Here is an 18,171-nt window from a genome sequence, read left to right as displayed (position 1 = left end):
CAAGTCAGAGGGTGATAGATTTGCCAACCTCCTTATTCCCTAGGTAAGGAAACTGAGACTCAGATAAGTCAATTGATTTGTGATAAGTCTTGCAGCTGGTCAGTGGAAGTATTACAAACAACCCTATGTGAAATATACCCAGTAGGTATACTGCTGAGGAAAGGGAATTTCCACAGGTAGAAATAATACATGCAATATGGGATTGTGTTTCAGAACTTGAACTTCCAAGAGTTCAAGAGCCCCAGATAGCAGGAGACTACGTATGAGCACAGTCCAAGGAAATTCCACAACACCTGATGTGAGAGCAGAGATGCAGGGTAGTAGGGCCCTGTCCTCTGTGGGGCAGGAACAGCCTACTGTTGTGCCCTCACTGCTTCCTCAGTCCATACTGTCACCAGCCTAGTATGAAGGACACTGGAAGGAACTGGCCCTAACAGTTGCTTCCATATATAGTATGACTTTGTTGGGAGGACTGTTGTTTTGTTTTTTTTTCCCTGGAGCAGTTGGTCATCGTCTGTGCTGTCAGCAAGACATCGCTGAATCGGTGCAGCCTCCTGTGTCCCTTTATGGGTCACTAAACTCAGATATAACTCAGTGACCTGGGGAGTCCACATGAAGTGGGAAATGACCAGATTCTACTTCGGGAGTATACTGAGAGGGTAAGGCTGGATGTGAAGTCCAGACCAAACCGTTAACCTGCATATGAGTTGAGTGCCAGGCAACAGACTGGAAGGAGGGCGCTGTCCTTGGAAAGGCCATGCTGTGGCCCTGGAGCCCCCCTGGAAGACTCGGTAGAAGACGGCTGTATAATAGAGAAGAGTCTCAGCAGGAGGAAGGGGAGGCGGTGCAGGAGCTCCTGGTGCCACTCAGGAACTCTTCTTGCAGGACTGGAGTTATTAATAGCCTGGCAGGCTGGGGCCTACTGGTTCTGAGGGGAGATGGTTGGGGTAAAGGTGGTGTGGGTTAGGGACTGAAGCAATGCAAACAGGCACGGGGGGAGGTGAGTTTGGGGAGGCCACGAGTACGTGTTTCGTTCTTTTAGAAAATAATATAACATTTACCGTTTTAACCATCTTAAAGTATACAATTCGCTGGCATTAAGTGCATTCACAGCGTCGCACAGTCATCATCGCTGTCTAGTTCCAGAACTGTTTCATCACACCAAATGGAAACACCGTACCCATGAAGCAGTCAGTCCCCATTTTCCCCTACTCCCACCCCCTTACAACCTTTACTGCTCTCTGTCTCTGGATTGTGCATGGATTTTACGTCAGGCAGACCTTTGTTCACCTTGATTCTGCCATTTACTAACAGAATTCCTTGGCTCCACTAACTTTGCTTCTCTGGGCCCTAGTTTTCCACATTTTTAGAATGGGAATAAAAATGCTTAACCTGCAGGACTCTGGTGAGGATTGATTGTATGTTAAATGTTTAGCTGAATAACCTGGTTTATTCTTGAGTAGACATTGCAGTAAATGGTAGTTATTGTTTGCTTCATAAGAACAGTAACAATGTGGTTCCTTTAAAGTGTATACTTCTGTAACAACTGCTTATTCACCAGAAATTCAGGTAACACAACTTAATCATCTATTGTGATAGGTGCTGAAACAGAGAGCTTCACTTTTGCCTTCTAGGCTAGTTGAAGAGGTGAGAGAGAACTATACATTCTCTGTGTTACAAGCTCTAAGTGCTATTGGAATTTATAGGAGGAAAGTCATTAATGGCGGTTAGATGCTTACTAAATATTTGAATTAGTGAATGAATGGATGAATAGTTGAACAGTCAAATACATAGCAGGCCTGTGGAAAAGGTAGAATGTTTGAATGGCCCATCTAAAACTTTTCAAACAACAACAACAAAGTACTTCCATCAAGGAAGTTAGAGGAAGGTAGCTTTGGGCTCAGTATAAGGAGAAGTTTCCTCTTAATACTGGAAGGGAGATGACAATCTATAAGTGGCAAAAAGAGGCCATTTGAGTTGTTTGAGAAAACTCTTTGATCGATTTTTTTCTAAATACAAAAGCAGTACTTGTTTCTTCAGAAAAGTATGACAAGAGAACTTAAAACTTGGAGGAATTTATCAATAACAACATATACCCCTGAGAAATGGGCTCGATTGAACTCATGTTAAAATTTTAGGTGCTGTGTCTCAGTCAAGCCAGTAAATAAAGGAGAGTTAACTCCATTTGGGTTTTGTTTTTTGTATAAAAGATGCTGATAAGGAAGGATGGCTCCACAGGGATTACTTCTGGGAACACAGACCGCAGAGTCAAACAATAGGCCCTTACGTGATCTGGGGAAATCTCTCTCTCTGTCTCTCTCTCTCTCCTCTCTCTCTCTCTCTGTCTCTCTCTCTTTTTACCACTTGTAATTGATGATATCATAATTAGGCCTGCATATTACTGTGAACACTGCCGTACCATGCACCCCACTGAGCTGGGTTTATGGAGATTAGATCATGCACAGGAAGCTGACTCCTTGGTTATCAAGCTCCACAGAGATGCTGGGAGGCTTAAGCAGTGTGAAAAATTAGGGTTGATTTAAAGGGACAGGATTCTCTGGAAAAGCACAGAGCATCTTCCAGCTTGTGCCTCCATGACCTGTAGGATCCCACAAAACAGCAATGATTCCTCCTTCACTTCAACACAACTTAATTAATAAATTAATTGAAACCTGATAGTGCGGACACAGATAATGATGATAAAAGGAGAAAGCTGAGGAACTGACACTCTTAATATGTATTCCCGGAACTATGCCAGCATTTTTATCTTCCACCTACTGTGTTAGATTCTTTAAACAGTTAGCTTATTAAAATTATAACAGTCTCCTATGGAAAAAAAATTATAACAGTCTCCCAAGGTCAGTCTTATTTTTAAGGATGAGGAAATGGAAGCTTACAGAGGCCCTGATTTACAGAAAGAATGTTGGAAAAAAATAGTGTTTTGCTCTTCTTAATTCTTTAACTTACCTGTTTTGAGTTATTATTTTTGTAATTGGTCTCCTTGTTTTATTCTTCCTGTTAGATCACAAGCAATTGAGAGAGAACAACTCTTACTCATTTTTGTATTCACTACAGTGCCTAAGACCATGCTTTGATTCCAGTGGGCGTTCAAATAAAGTTTGTTGAATGCATTTGTGCTATCCTTTTTGAAGTGACAACTAAAACGTGTGACATAATTACTGTTAACAAAAATCAGCATCCTCACACACTTAACCCTATAAAGTCAATGCAGAGCTAGGAGTGCGTTGTAATTTCTTTTAACATTTATTGAACTGGAGAGAATAGGACATACCCATATGGCAGTTACATGTTAAGAATGACAGATTTTTTTTTTTTTTCAATTTTGAGAGAGACAGAGAGAGAGAGAGTGGATGTGTGCATGAGTCGAGAGGGGAGGAGAGAGAGAGAGAGAGAGAGAGAGAGAGAGAGAGAAAATCTCAAGCAGACTCCACATTCATTAAGGAGCCTGACGTGGGGCTCAATCCCACAACCTTGAGATCATGACCTGAGCCACAGTCAAAAGTTGGATGCGCAACTGACTGAGCCACCCAGACAGACATACATTAGAGTGACAACTCTAGAGCAGGCCGTGTTTTTGGTTTTGGTTTTGATTTTCAAATCTAGTTTTAAGTTTTTCTGTTTGGCATTGCTTGTTAGTTCCTGAGAGCAGGCCCTTTGGTAATTAGACAGTTATTGCATAGATGAGTAATAGGCAGACTAGCGGGAGACCCAAAGGTAGTCAAAAGCAGGAAAGGAAGGGGTCAGAAAATGGGTTCATTTACCCATTTTGCCTGACAGTTCTTCAGGCCGCCCACGAAAGGGCACCGCTGCAGTTCAGGCTCCCTGTGCTTCAGCCTGTCTGCCAATCTCAAATGGTTTTCTTAGTCTTAGAGCTAAAATTATTCAGTTTAGGACAACAGCGTTGCTTAAGATAAGACTCTGAGCCCTGCTAGTAGGTGTGTGGTGTTTGATTCCTGTTCCTCTGGCCTTGTGCTCACCGTGCTTCTCGCCATTTTCTTTTCCCTAGGTGTACGTGGTCGGGAACGAACCTTTGACGGTTTTAGTGGACTCCCTGCTTCCAGTCTTGGGTGTGCTCTTTTCTCTATACTGTTTCACCAAGCAAAGCGTGTCTCATATAAGGTAAACAATCTAGAGAAACTTATTTGTTTATAAATAGTGAAATCTTTCTTGTATGTCATTCTTAGTCTTATTTTGAATATAAAACTTAGTCTCACTTTGTAATTGTTTTTTTTGTCGTTCGTTTCAAAATCAGGAAAGCATTTGAGGATCCTCTTATTCTGCTCATCTGGGGAAAGAAAGAGCACTTTTCAGATTGCTGGGGATTGGATGTAATTTTTAGAATGGCTCTCCTCAGCCTCCGTCCTAGACATCAGAGACGAAACCCCTGTTTACATGTGTAAACATGCCCGTGTTTGATCCATGAGAAATACTGGAATTACATGTCTAGGAAGGAGGAAGTAGAGAAGGGATCATAACTACCTTGTGGGGAATGAGAAATCAAGTTGGGGAAATCTGGATCTGAACATGGCACTCTGTAATTTAGACTTGGATTTAGTATGAGTGCTGCGCAGTGTTGTTTGGAATGAAGGGATTTCTTAATCACCCAGAAAACAATCTTTTGTATTGGAGTTTTAAGTAGGCTTCATTTTGTATCAGGTCTCTTTTTTCACAGATATTTATGTTGTTTTTTCCTCCTTTTAAGGGTTTATATCCTTTTCAAAGTCCTAGAGAATTCTGACTTTTAGTGTTTTGAAAACCCCTACAAATATTACCTTCTTCATAGGGTTATTTTATGAAGACTGTGCATTGAAGTGTTTAGCGCTGTCCCTGGAAAATAGCTGAGAGATGATTGTTGTCCTCATCGTTGTTAAGTGGTGAAGGAAAGTACTCATTCTTACATATTTTTCAAAGTTCACATACTGCCTTAGACTCTAACTTTTGGTCAGCACATCACTAGTCCAACAGCTACAAGAGAAAACACAGTGGAAGATGGAGACTATGAGTGTGTGCATTTGGCTTCAAATAACTGTCCGTAAAATAACCTTTGTCTTAGTTTTGAAACCCAAATCCTCACAGCACTGTCATGTCCGCATCAGAGCCCGAGAAGGAATAAGTGAACGTTTATTCCCTCCTTATCCTAGCTGATTGGCACAGATGGAAGGGGCTGAGGCATCAGCAAGAGTTTGTTGGTCACCTGCTCTTGATCCACTCATAGATGGTTTTTGTCAGTGTAAACTTCTGTTCACAGGGCCTGACCCAAAGGCAATGGTACGCTTGGATTTTTTTTTTTTTTTTTAATTATGTGGAGCTCCTGTGTCTTACCAGTGTTGCTTCTGGGGCCCAGATTAGCCAGTCACTCATTGAATTTCAGGATATTAGATATATTCCCAAATTCACGGGAAGCATAACTTTCCAGTCCTGCACTTCAGTAGCACTAGGTGGTTGTGCCAGCATTTAGAATGCAGTGGAACCTGACAGTCTTCCTTTCTTTTTTTATGTTATCTTGTTAGATGTGTAGAGTAAGTTGACAAGCTCATTTATAACTGCTTTTTCTGCCAGGTCACTTTGCCAAGAGATCTTATTATGGATTCTGGGGAAGCTAGAGAGGAAGAAGGCAATTGCCAGCCTGAAAGGATTTGCAGGATTGGACAACTCTGTGTCCTCTCTTCCTTCTCTGTGTCAGTTTAGAGCGGCCGCTCAAGGTGGCATCATGATTACCATCAAAGAGACCGTTTGGTGAGTCCACCCATCCTTTTACCCTCTCTCTTCTGATGGAATTGCACCCAAAAGGCCCTTCCCTGACTTGTCCACTAAGGGGCGCTGGTAGAACGGGAACGAGGACTTGAGGCAGCTGAGGTGCTGCTATTTATAATCGCTAAGTGAAATGTGAGTGCCTTAAATAATCCTGCAGGTTTTTTTCCCCCGGATGCCAGCTAATAGTAGGTGCAATTTGCTGGAGCCTCACAGCTCTGCCTCATAAGCCCACTTACTTCACAAAGGCTTTGCCAGTGAATCAGAGTAAAGGGCAGACACACATTTACTCTCCGCGCCCTAACGATCCAGTTCTCTTTCTGACTCTCTAAATGGTATGTGTATGTTCAGAGTCAGACTTACTCTTAAAGGAAATTGTCTGATAACTATATTTTATGTTAATTATAGGATGGGGGTTTCTTTCTTCTAGAGATCGTTTAGAAAGTGCTTAATAAATGTTAGTGGAATGGCACACAAGTATATTTTAAATTATTTCCACTTTTTAGGTGATACGTGTAGGTATTATTACCTCTTAATATAAGTTCCTATTGACCAGAATCCATATAGTTCTTAACTGCTGGCAGCTACTCAGATTTTACATGCATTCAAAGTGTGGCTGTTTGTTATAGTGCAAATTTAATTTTTTATTCAGGGTTAACCTAGTGAAGTTATAAAACGCTCTTTCAGTATGATGGACTTGAGGAAAATGAAAAACATACATTGACTGCAAACAGAATCATCAGTACAAACACAAGCTACTTATTTCCCAAGAGCTGTTGAGCTCTAGTAGGTTTTAGAGTTGTAACTATGCCCCTGAACTGAGTTTAAAATTTCTCAACATGTTTATTTTAAAAACACTTTGGAAGAGTTTAATCTGGGACCAATTTAGTGACTATGTAGAGAATTTTATAGTATTTGACTTATCAGTAGTTAAAGTTAATTGCTATCTTAACAAGTCTCTAGTGTATATCTTAGTGCACATATGTCAAAATTAACAGTTTTTCTCTTCATGGTAGGCAAAAATTGAATAGGCAGTAGTGAATGAGTCTTTACTTCCAGAAGCAATGGATCCTTAACTTGGGGTTTCTCCATGGACTTGTAGCGGTCCATAGTCCCTCTGAAATTATACGCAAGAAATATTTTATGTGCGAACCTGAATTTTTTTTCTGAAAATAGGGTCCATAGCTCTCATTTGATACTTAAAGACACTCCGTATCTCCAAAAAGTTAGCATTTACTGTATCAGAGGTGTGTGTGTGTGTGTGTGTGTGTGTGTGTGTGTGTGTGTGTGTGATTTTATCTTTTGTTCTAAAGATCTTGCTTGTGGTGCTAGTCCCTTCAGGGCAGGTCAGTATCACCACTTACCTTTTCCCTATCATTCTTCTCAGAAGCCCCAGTTTAAAAGCTTTGTTTAAAGAAACACTAAAAGAGCAGTTTAGATTTCATGATCTTTTTTGTTTTTATTTTTATTTTTCTGGAACTAAATATAGCTACAGTATTCAGAATGGACTCTTTACCATTGAAATTTTAAGAATAGAGCTTCTTAAGTTAATTGTTGTCATGTCTTTTTTAAAAAAGTATTTGAATATAGTATTTCATTTTGACGGGATGGTTCACAGAAGCTTAGAAGTGACACTTATCCATTTCAGCTTTTTTTTCCTAACGTAAAATGTGGTGGAGATAACATGACTGATCTGAAGGATGCTGGAAGATTCTGGGATAATGTAGGAAGTAATCTTAAGCTTAGTTTATAGGTTATTCATTCTACTAGAGGAATATAAAGGCCATGTTATTAGTGAACTGGCAAATTGGGACTTACTGCCCAGTGGGATGGGGCCAAATAAACTTTAATAATTGTAGTTTTCAATGAGAAGAAGCGACATCTATCATTCTCTTCTCAGTTTGGTCTGAAAAAAATGTTATTCCTTCTTTAATCGTAAGAGTAACATATCTTCTTTGTATAATACAAAAAAGCATAAAGAGGAAAACAAAGTAACCACTATCTTGTTCACTGTTCACATTTTTTTAGTGTTTTGTCTTCTAGTACATCTTGTGCCTCTTTGTTTGTTTCCATGATATAGTACGATAATATTGTATCTTGGCTTTTTCACTTACCATATGAATTAAAACTAAAAGCCTTAGTACCTCATGAGAAATTTCTTGACACTTTTTGCAGAAAGCGTAACACTGCTTTTAATAACTTAGCCATATTTTATTACTTGGAAATTTGGCCTACTCAGTTTTCTGAGCCTTTATGCCTGTTCATATTTCAACTCATTGGTTCTTATTAGTTGAGACTGACTGGATCTCCCTCTGTAAGGATAGTGTCTTTTCCTTACTGCCCATAAACCTTCAGTGGCTCATCAAAAAAATGTCTGAGTTTCTTTGAATGGCATCCAGGGCCCTCTTTGATCTGACCTTGCTTTGCAGACTTCTTTCTTTATGTTCTTCCTCCAGAACCAAAATATCTGCATACAACCTATACTTTATTCCTTCTTGTTCTTTCAGTTTATTGAAATAATAGAATTCCTCAACATCCATCTTTTAAAAACATTTTTTTAATGTTTATTTGTGAGAGAGAAAGAGAAAGAGTGTGTGTGTGAGTGTGGGAGGGGCAGAGGGAGACACAGATTCTGAAGCAGGCTCTAGGCTCTGAGCTGTCAGCACAGAGTCTGATGTGGGGCTCGAACTCACAAACCACGAGATCATGACCTGAGCCTAAATTGGACGCTTAACTGACTTACCACCCAGGCGCTCCCTGAACATCTATTCTAAAAGCCACTTCCTTCATGAATCTTTCCCCCACTTAGCGTATGTTATGTAGGACACGGCATCCTCCCTTCTGAGAATAAATACCTTTTCAGCATGGGGAAAGAGGAAAATAATTTAACAAAGTTTTGATATCTTTCTAGTGATTTACCATACGAAGATGCCATGTTACTTTAAATTTAAAATTTTTTTTTAATGTTTATTTAGTTTTGAGAGAGAGAAAGAGAGACAGAGCACTAGTGGGGGAGGAGCAGAGCGAGAGGAAGACACAGAATCCAAAGTGGGCTCGGGCCCTGAGCTGTCAGCGCATAGCCCAACGTGGGGCTCAAACCCATGAACCATGAGGTCATGACCTGAGCCAAAGCTGGAGGCTTAACTAAGTGAGCCACCCAGGCGCCCTGATACCATGTTACTTCAGAAGATTTTTGTTGAGTTTCAAAAAAAAAATATCTCTGGGTGACACTGCCAAGATCAATCTTTCCCCATGTTGCAGTGACGAAGATGAGGATGAAGCCTTGTACCAGAAGGTGTCCTCAGAGCAGTGCCGGGTTGAGCACCTTGGGGACTTGTTATCCCACTGCCAGGAGTGTGGTTTGGCAGGTGACTTCTTCATCTTCTGCTTGCAGGTAAGAACTACTCATGGTAAGGACATGGTCAGCTTGATTTCAGGGCAATACCAGGATCCCCTTCAGATTTTCAGGGCCATCGTAATTTTAGCCCCTTAAATTCAGGTCCTAATCTAACAGAAATAATAAGAGGATGTAAGAGCAGTTTATTGTTTAGTAGCCTTTGGGTTGGTAAAAAGAGAAAAAAACTTACCTTCAGCAGTACACATATGATCTAACTATTTTCCGAGGTAATCTGCCCTGAGCTTTTAGAGATGACCAAAGCATAGCTATTGATCTATGAAAGGGTTAATCTTTGCTCTGTGTTGACAGTAAGAACTCTTTTGAAGTTAATAGCAGGTTTTACAGTTATGGAGTAATCCCTTATCCTTTCTGACTGTTGTTTTGTCAGATATTTGGGAAGGAGATTTAGCAGTCCTGCCTTTCTTGTTTCATTTTGTAACCACCTGAAACCTTCTCCAGGTCTGTTTGTAGTGCTGATGGTTGTGCTTCCTCTTGCTCTAATCTCTGACAGCAACTTGTACCCCATATTGTACTCCTTACTTGCACTGTTTGAGACTGTAAACAGTGATCTCTGATTCTCTGTCCTCCCGTGTTGCCTTCTCCATTATTTTCCCTAAGTAAAGTGTCTATTCTAAGAGAATGTCTCTGGAGTTTAAGGTTGGTGTGGTTATGGGGGAATGCAAGGAGAGAATCAGGACTAACACACTCCTAGAACTTGAAGTAGGGGCCACTTTTTTGGTGCTTTTCTCAACTCCTATATTCACATTTTTTCCCCTTACCTAGCCACTCTTTGTGTGTGTGTGTGTGTGTGTGTGTGTGTGTGTGTGTGTGTGTGTGTGTGTTTTAAGTTTATTTATTTTGAGAGAGAGAGAGGGAGAGAGAATCCCAAGGAGGCTCCACTCTCTGCACTGAGCCTGACACAGGGCTCAATCCCACGACCATGAGATCATGACCTGATCCAAAATCAAGAGTTGGACATTCAACCGACTAAGCCACCCAGGTGTTCCTTAGCCACTCATTGTAAATAACATTCCAAGAAGATGTGCTCTTAATCGGAGAATTAAAAAAAAATTGTTTAAAAACAAAAATCAAAGGGCTTTGCTATAAACCAGGGTTTCTACACCTTGATACTATTGGCATTTGGGACTGGATAATTTTTTGTTGGGAGGCGGGGACTTCCTGTGCTTCCTTGCAGGATGTTTAGTAGCATCCCTGACCTCTATCCACTAGATGTATCACTCCCCAATTACGACATCCAAAAATGTCCTCACACATTGCTAAATGCCCCCTGGGGAGCAGAATTTCCCAGGCAGTTAGGAACCCATTGCTCTAAACTGTCAGTTACTTTGGTAAAGCATTAATTGTTAAGGAACTTAAGGTTTCCCCTTCCCAAGGAAATTGATGATGTAAAGTATAGGGGAAGAGCCTATAAAACCCACAGCAGTGAATTGTCTATTAGTAGAGATTTAGTTCTAAATATCTTAGGGGAGAAGGTACTAAAAGCATTTAATAATCCCTAGAAAGGGTTTGGAAATGTTATTTGGCTTGAGGTCTCGGTTCAATAGGGCTAGTGGTAGACGTCATAAAAAATACTGATAAAGTAAGTCTGTCAAACTAGTTCTCTTTGTTTATGTATGTTTTTTTATTATGAAGTTTAAAATTTTTTCTTTTAAACAAAGGGGTCTTTTTTTTTTTTTTGCAAAATGTTTATTCATTTTTGAGAGAGAGAGACAGAGAGAGCACTAGTGGGGGTGGGGGAAAGAGAGAGAGGAAGACACAGAATCCAAAGCAAGCTCCAGGCTCCGAACTGTCAGCACAGAGCCCAATGCACGGCCTGAAGTCACGAACCGTGAGATCATGACCTGAGCTGCAGTCGGACACGCAACCGACTGAGCCACCCAGGTGCCCCTTAAATTTTTTTTTTAATGTTTTATTTATCTTTGAGAGAGAGAGTGTGAGTGAGGGAGGGACAGAGAGAGGGAAACAGAAGATCCGAAGTGGACTTCGCTCTGACAGCAGCAAGCCCAATATGGGACTCAAAGTCATAAACCACGAGATCATGACCTGAGCCACCCAGGCACCCCTTATTATGAAGTTTTAAATCTTTATATACATGATATCATAATACACATATTATTGTACAACTTCCATTTTTCATTCAACACTGTTTTTGAGGCCTCTCTCTTTTGATTTCCATATATACCTGGTTTATTTATTTCAACTGCTACAGTATAGTAGATACAGTTTATTTATCCATTCTTTTATTCCTAGACATTTATTTGTTTCCAGATTTTCACTATTATAAATAATGCTCCAATGAACACAGACTAGATCTTTAAACATACACTTGAAACAGTTTTCCCACTGTTTGTGAAGCCCTTGTTTCTACAGACTTTTTCTTCACTCTTTCTTCTCTTCCACGCTATAGGAATTGACTCATGTGGCCATGGAAAATGAGACAGAGTTAAAAACAAAACCCTTCTCCAGCAAAAGCGTCTTGGAGTTAGAGCAGCACCAAACTCTTGTGGAAGGCCAGGGCCAGAAGCTGCTGGTTCTACAGCTGTTGGCCATTCTGTGCGAGAGGATGTCTGAGCAGATATTCACAAATATCACTCAGGTCAGTGGCTGCCACATTCCAGATCCCAGGCTGGTAGTATTTATTTCTTTTGGTTTCTTTACATGCTTTCCCAAAAATGTTAAAAAAAAATGTTGCCCAGAGTATGGTTTGATACCACTTGCCTCAGTGTTACCTGGCATGCTGCTTAAACATGCAGATTACTGAGCCCACAGCAGACTGACAGAATCAACACTTTGAGAGATTCTGGGAGCTGGCGTGTCCAACAAGCTCCTGAGGTGATTCTCATGCACAGAAAGCTCTGAGAATTGTTGTAAACCTTTATGTGTTGTATCACAGGGTTTTCAAGTTTGGGAGCGAATACGATTCTCTGAGTCTTTTTCAAAATACGAATGCCTGGCCCACTTGTAGAGATTCTGATTCAGCATGTCTGCATTAATGCCTGGGCATCTGTATTTTTTTATGCTTCATAGATGATTCTAATATGTATCAAATATTGAGCATGATTCCAAAAATTAAAATAAAAAAAATTTTAATGTTTATTTTTGAGAGAGAGAGAGAGCGGGGGAGGTGCAGAGAGAGAGAGAGGGAGACACAGAATCTGAAATAGGCTCCAGGCTCTGAGCTGTCAGCACAGAGCCCAATGTGGGGCTCGAGCCCGTGAACCACGAATTCATGAACTGAGCCAAAGTCAGATGTTTAACCGACTGAGCCACCTAGGCACCCCTATAAAACTTAAATTTGAAAAAAAAAAATTGCTAATGATAATAAGATCACTTTAAATTTTATAGGTCTACCTAACAGCCTATCTGCACAACAGCCTATGAAGTTTTAAGATTTTTTTTTAAATGTTTCCAGGGTAGTGTAACTATGTGAATCAGTGCCTGAATTGTATTGGCTCAGAGATTATGTTTACCAGCTTTTTTAAAAATAGGAAATAAAAGGAGTGCCTGGCTGACCCAGTCAGTAGAGCATGTGACTCTTGATCTCAAGGTGATGAGTTCGGGCCCCACACTGGGCATGGAGCCTACTTAAACAGAAAAAAAAAATTTTTTTTTAAAAATAAAAGTAATAAAGTGTAGGCAGTACAGTCACCATATTTTACCATTATTACAGAATTAGTTGTTCCTCTGCTGGTGAATAGTCAGTTGTAAGATGGTATGATTGTCACGCTTAAATCTGATTCTTCAGCTCTTTGTACCGTCCTCATTGTCATCCGCCTTCGGGTGTTGCTAAGCAGCATTTCACTATAGCTCCTGCTGAGAAAATTTGCAGCTGTCAGCTCCAACTTATCATGCCTGTTTAATGAGAATTATGTTCATGATTTCTTTCTTGGCTTCCTCTTCCTTCAGTTCACTGATCCTGTGTTACCCATTAGGGTGATTTGTTTCTCCTGTGTTTGTATCAGCTCCCTAAAGACTTTTTCACCCAGATCCTACGTTTTTGTCTCAAGATGCTGGGAAGGGAAAATGGCCTGAATACTCTATTACTTGAGCTTTTGCACTTAGCTCCCTTTGCTTCTAATTAAGGAACAGTGGTTTTAGGCTGATACAAAAGTGATTTGTCCCATTAAATTATCCTTCAGCTAAGGTTAAAATGTATCAAGACGAAAAGAACCACACACAAAAAAATTACACTTAGTAGTTTTACTGCTAGTGGTAATTTTAGTATTTATTTTGAAATATACACACATATGGATAAGTTATAAATAATACTTGTTATAAGTAATTTTGTTAATATCATTAGAAACCAAGATTTTCACTATGAGAAAAAAAATTATGAATATAAAATCAAAGGAAAGATCACTATAATATTGAATTTCAGTTGGAAGTATTAGTATGAACTCACAGGTTTTTCTTTTTTAGTATATGTGCTGCCGAAGCGAGCACACAGGTTTTTCTTTTTAAAAAATAGATACTTCCTTGCTCATTCCACTGTCCATGTCAAGAAGTAGACAACCTAGCAGCAATAAACATCCTTAGTGCCAGATTATGGTTTCTAAATATCATGTCCTGCGGAAAGAACAGAAAGCTCATTGGATTAAAGGTTCATTCAAGGTCTAGGGCAGGTATTGTACACTGTAAGCCTCAGGGCATCTTGTTGTACCTGAATAAAAGGAAGATATCTGAGATTAATGAAGTCATGTGAGTAGCACTCAGGAGCCAACGTGAAAGATCTCCTACTGGCCATGGTTAGGGCATTTTGAGCATTACAAAGAATAATGCCTGCAATGGATTGAAACACATCAAAGTTATAAAAACCTGAGTCCCCTCCCCCCCCCCCAAAAAAAATCCCTTTTGAGTATCTTTGGAAGTTGCTAGGACATCAACTCATTATTTTGTAAATTGATAAATAAAAGGAAAGATCGTAAAGCATGTATCTTGCCTTTTCTGTCAGCACTGTATTTCAGTGTAACCAAATAGTCGATGAACGAAAAATTTTCTTTCTGTAAGAATCACAGCTAAAATATTCCAAAAGAGACCTACAAATTTATATTTTGCAATCCTCTAATGAAATAATGGATCTAGGTAGTAATCAATGTCTGCTGAAACTATTAGGGGTATGGTATAATGAATGTAATTAGGTCAAATACATCCAAAACAACTGATGGTTTTTTCTCCAGCATTTTATTGTGAAAACCTTCAAATCTGAAAGAATTTTATAATGAATACCTGTAAACCCATCACCTAGCATTTTATTATATTTGCTTTAGCACATATTTATCTACATTTCCACCTCTCTATCCTCCTTCTAATTTTTGGTGGATTTCAGGGTTAATGTAGATAGTGGTTTATGTTCCCCTAAATATTTCAGCATGGAGTGATTCATCTTAACATCACCAGAAGTAGGTAAGCAGACAAGATGTGTTCTCCTAATGTAATGAAATAGGAAGTATGTGGCACCACCTGAGAAGGGTTCTTCCCCCAAAAAGCAAACAAACAAAACCCCACAATCAAGCAAACAAAAACTAAAAAACCAAAGTCCGTAAAATGTGAACCTGAATCTAACCAAGGAAACTCGGGGTACAGGAGCAAGTTAGTGCCATAAGGAAGCAAAATCAGCCAGTTCCAGAATGTGTGAGACATTGTACACTACAAATGATCCAGTTTCTTCACCAAATAAATGGCATAGAAAAGATGCAGGGCTTCTCTAGCTTAGAAGGGGCTTAAGAGACACCTCAACCAAATGCAGTGTGTGGATTCTCATTCAAACATACCAGTTGCTATGAGGACATTTTTGCAACAGTCATGGGCCAAGTAATAGAAGGTATTAAGGAATTTTTATTGAGTATAATCATGGTATGGTAGTTGTGTGTGTGTGTGTTTAAGATTTTATTTTTTAAGAATCTCTACACCCAACTTGAGGCTCTAACTTAACCACCCTGAGATCAAGAGTCGCATGCTCTACCGACTAAGCCAACCAGGCACCCCTGATGTGGTGGTTATGTTAACAAAACAAAACAAAACAAAACACCTCCTTGTTAGAAATGTGTATTAAAGTATTTATGGCTAAAAGATTAAAAATTCAATAAAATGTGTTGGCAGATGATGTACAAGAAGATAGAGAACTGAGGCATTCGGTGGTCTTTGTACAGATACAGTGCCCTGCACCAACTCCCAAATTCCTTCATTCCACAAATATTTACTGAAGGCCTACTATGTGCCACTTACACTTCTAGGTATGAGGGACACAGCAGTGAACAACACACATATCTATCCTCATGGGATCACATGCACTTGGGGGAGAGAGACAACAAACAAGCAGAAGCACACAGAGTGTTAGATGGTGATAATTCCAGGGAGAAAAATCAAAGAAAGGGGATGTAGAGGCCATGTGGTAAGTAGAGTGGTTGTGGAGAGCCTCACTGAGAAAATGACTTTTGAGCCAAGATCTGGAAGCGGGGAAGGAGGGAGCCAGGGAGATACCGCAGGGAAGAGTGTTCGAGCTCAGTATGGACGGCTTAGCCAGAAGGCCAGTGTAAATAGAATGGAATGCGCAAGATTTCCTTTTTTCTGCCCTTTCAGAAAATCACCACCCTTTACACCTTTCTGTATTTGGATCGCTGTACTTGGCACAGTAGAAGTGGTTTATATGATCGTTCTTTCTCATATGTTAAAAACACTTCTAACATAAGTTAACGCATGCTCATTGTAAAAGCATTTAAACCACAAGGAAGCGCAAAATTTAAGTATGGACTTCTGATTAAAGATAGTATATATATATATTTTTTTTTAATTTTTTTTTTTCAACGTTTATTTATTTTTGGGACAGAGAGAGACAGAGCATGAACGGGGGAGGGGCAGAGAGAGAGGGAGACACAGAATCGGAAACAGGCTCCAGGCTCCGAGCCATCAGCCCAGAGCCTGATGCGGGGCTCGAACTCCCGGACCGCGAGATCGTGACCTGGCTGAAGTCGGACGCTTAACCGACTGCGCCACCCAGGCGCTCCTAAAGATAGTATATTGAACGCATGTGTTTATGTGCTCCTTCTGGAAACCACAGGGGCCAACAGAGCAGGAGAGGAGAGATAGCAGATAAAAGAGAATAACACCATTTGGAAACTGGAAAATAATAGCTGATTTAGCAACTCAGAAATCTTAAGTGCCTGCAGGGGAGAAGTCAAGAAGGAAAGCACTGTACCTCAATAAAGCTGTTAATATTTTATTTAGGGAAATAAAAACTACTTCTGCTTGCAGAACAGTAGAAAGACTGGAGGTGCTAGATTAAGCTGTAAAGATACAGCTGAATTTAGAGCTTAAAACAGGTTGAAAGGCTCTGCAAGCTTGGGTAGACTCCTGGATTCCTTCCTCAACTTTGTGCAGACACCTCCCCTCCTCAGCAGAAGACTGGAGGAATATTCTTGGGCGACGTTGAACTTGGGTGGCGTCAGGAAACTGAAAAAGCGGAGGATTAGGTTGTTGTCTGCAGACTCAACAGCGAGGCCTCAGCCCGCTTCCACTCGGCTGCCAGAATGCCGGCAGCAGGTTTATACAGCTCCAGGGGGTGATCGGGAGGTTAAGAGAGTTAATATCTGTAATGTGTTCAGAACAGTACCTGGTACATAGTAAATGCTTTATGTTCTTGTTAAACACCTAAACTATTAAAAGCGGCTGCCTCTGTAGAGCCATAGACAGGGAGAAATGCGGTAGGGCACTGCTATTTTCCATTATAAACTTGCAGGAATATTCAGCTTTTTAGATGATGTAACTTCACAAAAATGCTTAAGTAGAAAGTAAAAACCTCTCCTCCTCTCCACAACGTATGTGAATTCTAGAACACGCTTCCGTTTCTTACCTATCTTTGTGGCTGGTAGCCCCACCAGTCACAGGAAATGAGTAGAAGCAGGGAGGAGCTGTTGTCCAAATGGGAAACGGGTATGGCGGTTTTGCCGTTACAAGAAAAAAGCTTGAAGGGCACTTCAGGGGTGACAATAACAGCTGGCTATCAAATTGCAATTAACAGCCCCCAGGTATTTTGTTTTTTGTTTTTTGTGGGTTTTTTTTTTACATGTATACAAACATCGTTTCTTTTTTTTCTTCCTATGTTTATTTATTAAACATATTAAATAATTTTTTTATGTTTATTTATTTATTTTTTGAGAGAGAGATAGGGAGAGAGAGCAAGCTGAGGAGGGGCAGAGAGAGAGGGAGAGAGAGCAAGCTGAGGAGGGGCAGAGAGAGAGGGAGAGAGAAATCCCAAGCAGGCTCTGCACTGTCAACACAGAGCCCGACGTGGGGTTCTGACTCACGAACTTGTGAGATCATGACTTGAGCTGAAGTGAAGAGTTGAATGCTTAACCAACTGCGCCACCAAGGCACCACTATTTGTCCATTATGAGAAAGCCAGAGAGGAGAGAGAGAGAGAGAGAGAGAGAGAGAGAGAGAGAGAGGGGTAATGAGTGGGGGAGGAGTAGAGACAGGGAAAGACCAAGAATCCCAAGCAGGCTTCATGCTGTCAGCACAGAGCCTGATGCAGGGATTGAACCCACGAACTGTGAGATTGTGACTTGAGCCAAAATCAAGAGTCAGACGTTTAACTGACTCAGCCACCCAGGTGCCCCCATAGTTTCTTTCTTGACAAAAATAGGATCATACTACTTGTTTTGTGGCGTCTAAAAAAAAAAAAAAAAGAAGAAAAAATGTATAGCAAAGAGGGACTTACAAAAAGTGGGAAGTCTAGATAGTTCTATTCCAGCAAGTTAACAATACATTTGTGCTGAAGCAGAAGCTTCCCATAATCAAGGGGTGCTTTAGGAAACTCTTCAGAGACAAAATAGGTGACCCAAGTATTTTCTCTAGAAATGTAGCATTTTCTCTAGAAAGGCCAGTGTCTGTAACTTCTAATATCAGTAAAGTCTCAGCCTTGAGAGAGTGGTGAAAATTGCCACAACCAGCATTTGTTCATTTCAGTAAGTGGAACTTTTAAT

General features: G+C 40.3%; 1 protein-coding gene across 4 annotated transcripts in view; it reads left to right on the top strand.

The window, feature by feature from the left end:
- TANGO6 (transport and golgi organization 6 homolog) overlaps nucleotides 1-18,171 on the top strand; it is a 192,695-nt gene that overhangs the window by 46,436 nt on the left and 128,088 nt on the right. For 3 of the 4 annotated variants that reach the window (XR_015244733.1, XM_086689062.1, XM_086689061.1), the window contains exons 8-11: nucleotides 4,028-4,140; nucleotides 5,581-5,757; nucleotides 9,034-9,166; nucleotides 11,598-11,786. Coding sequence is in view for 3 of the 4 variants with exons in the window: in XM_086689062.1 (XP_086545188.1) it covers nucleotides 4,028-4,140; nucleotides 5,581-5,757; nucleotides 9,034-9,166; nucleotides 11,598-11,786 (612 nt within the window). In the remaining variant the exon portion in view is untranslated. The remainder of the gene's footprint in view (nucleotides 1-4,027; nucleotides 4,141-5,580; nucleotides 5,758-9,033; nucleotides 9,167-11,597; nucleotides 11,787-18,171) is intronic. The other variant, XM_086689063.1, reaches the window with a different exon arrangement.

Source organism: Puma concolor, chromosome E2 (genome assembly GCF_028749965.1).
Source record: "Puma concolor isolate L17-30 chromosome E2, mPumCon1.1.hap2, whole genome shotgun sequence".
NCBI lineage: Eukaryota > Metazoa > Chordata > Mammalia > Carnivora > Felidae > Puma > Puma concolor.
The sequence above is the reverse complement of the archived record's forward strand: the minus strand, read 5'-3'. Positions and strand labels throughout refer to the sequence as shown.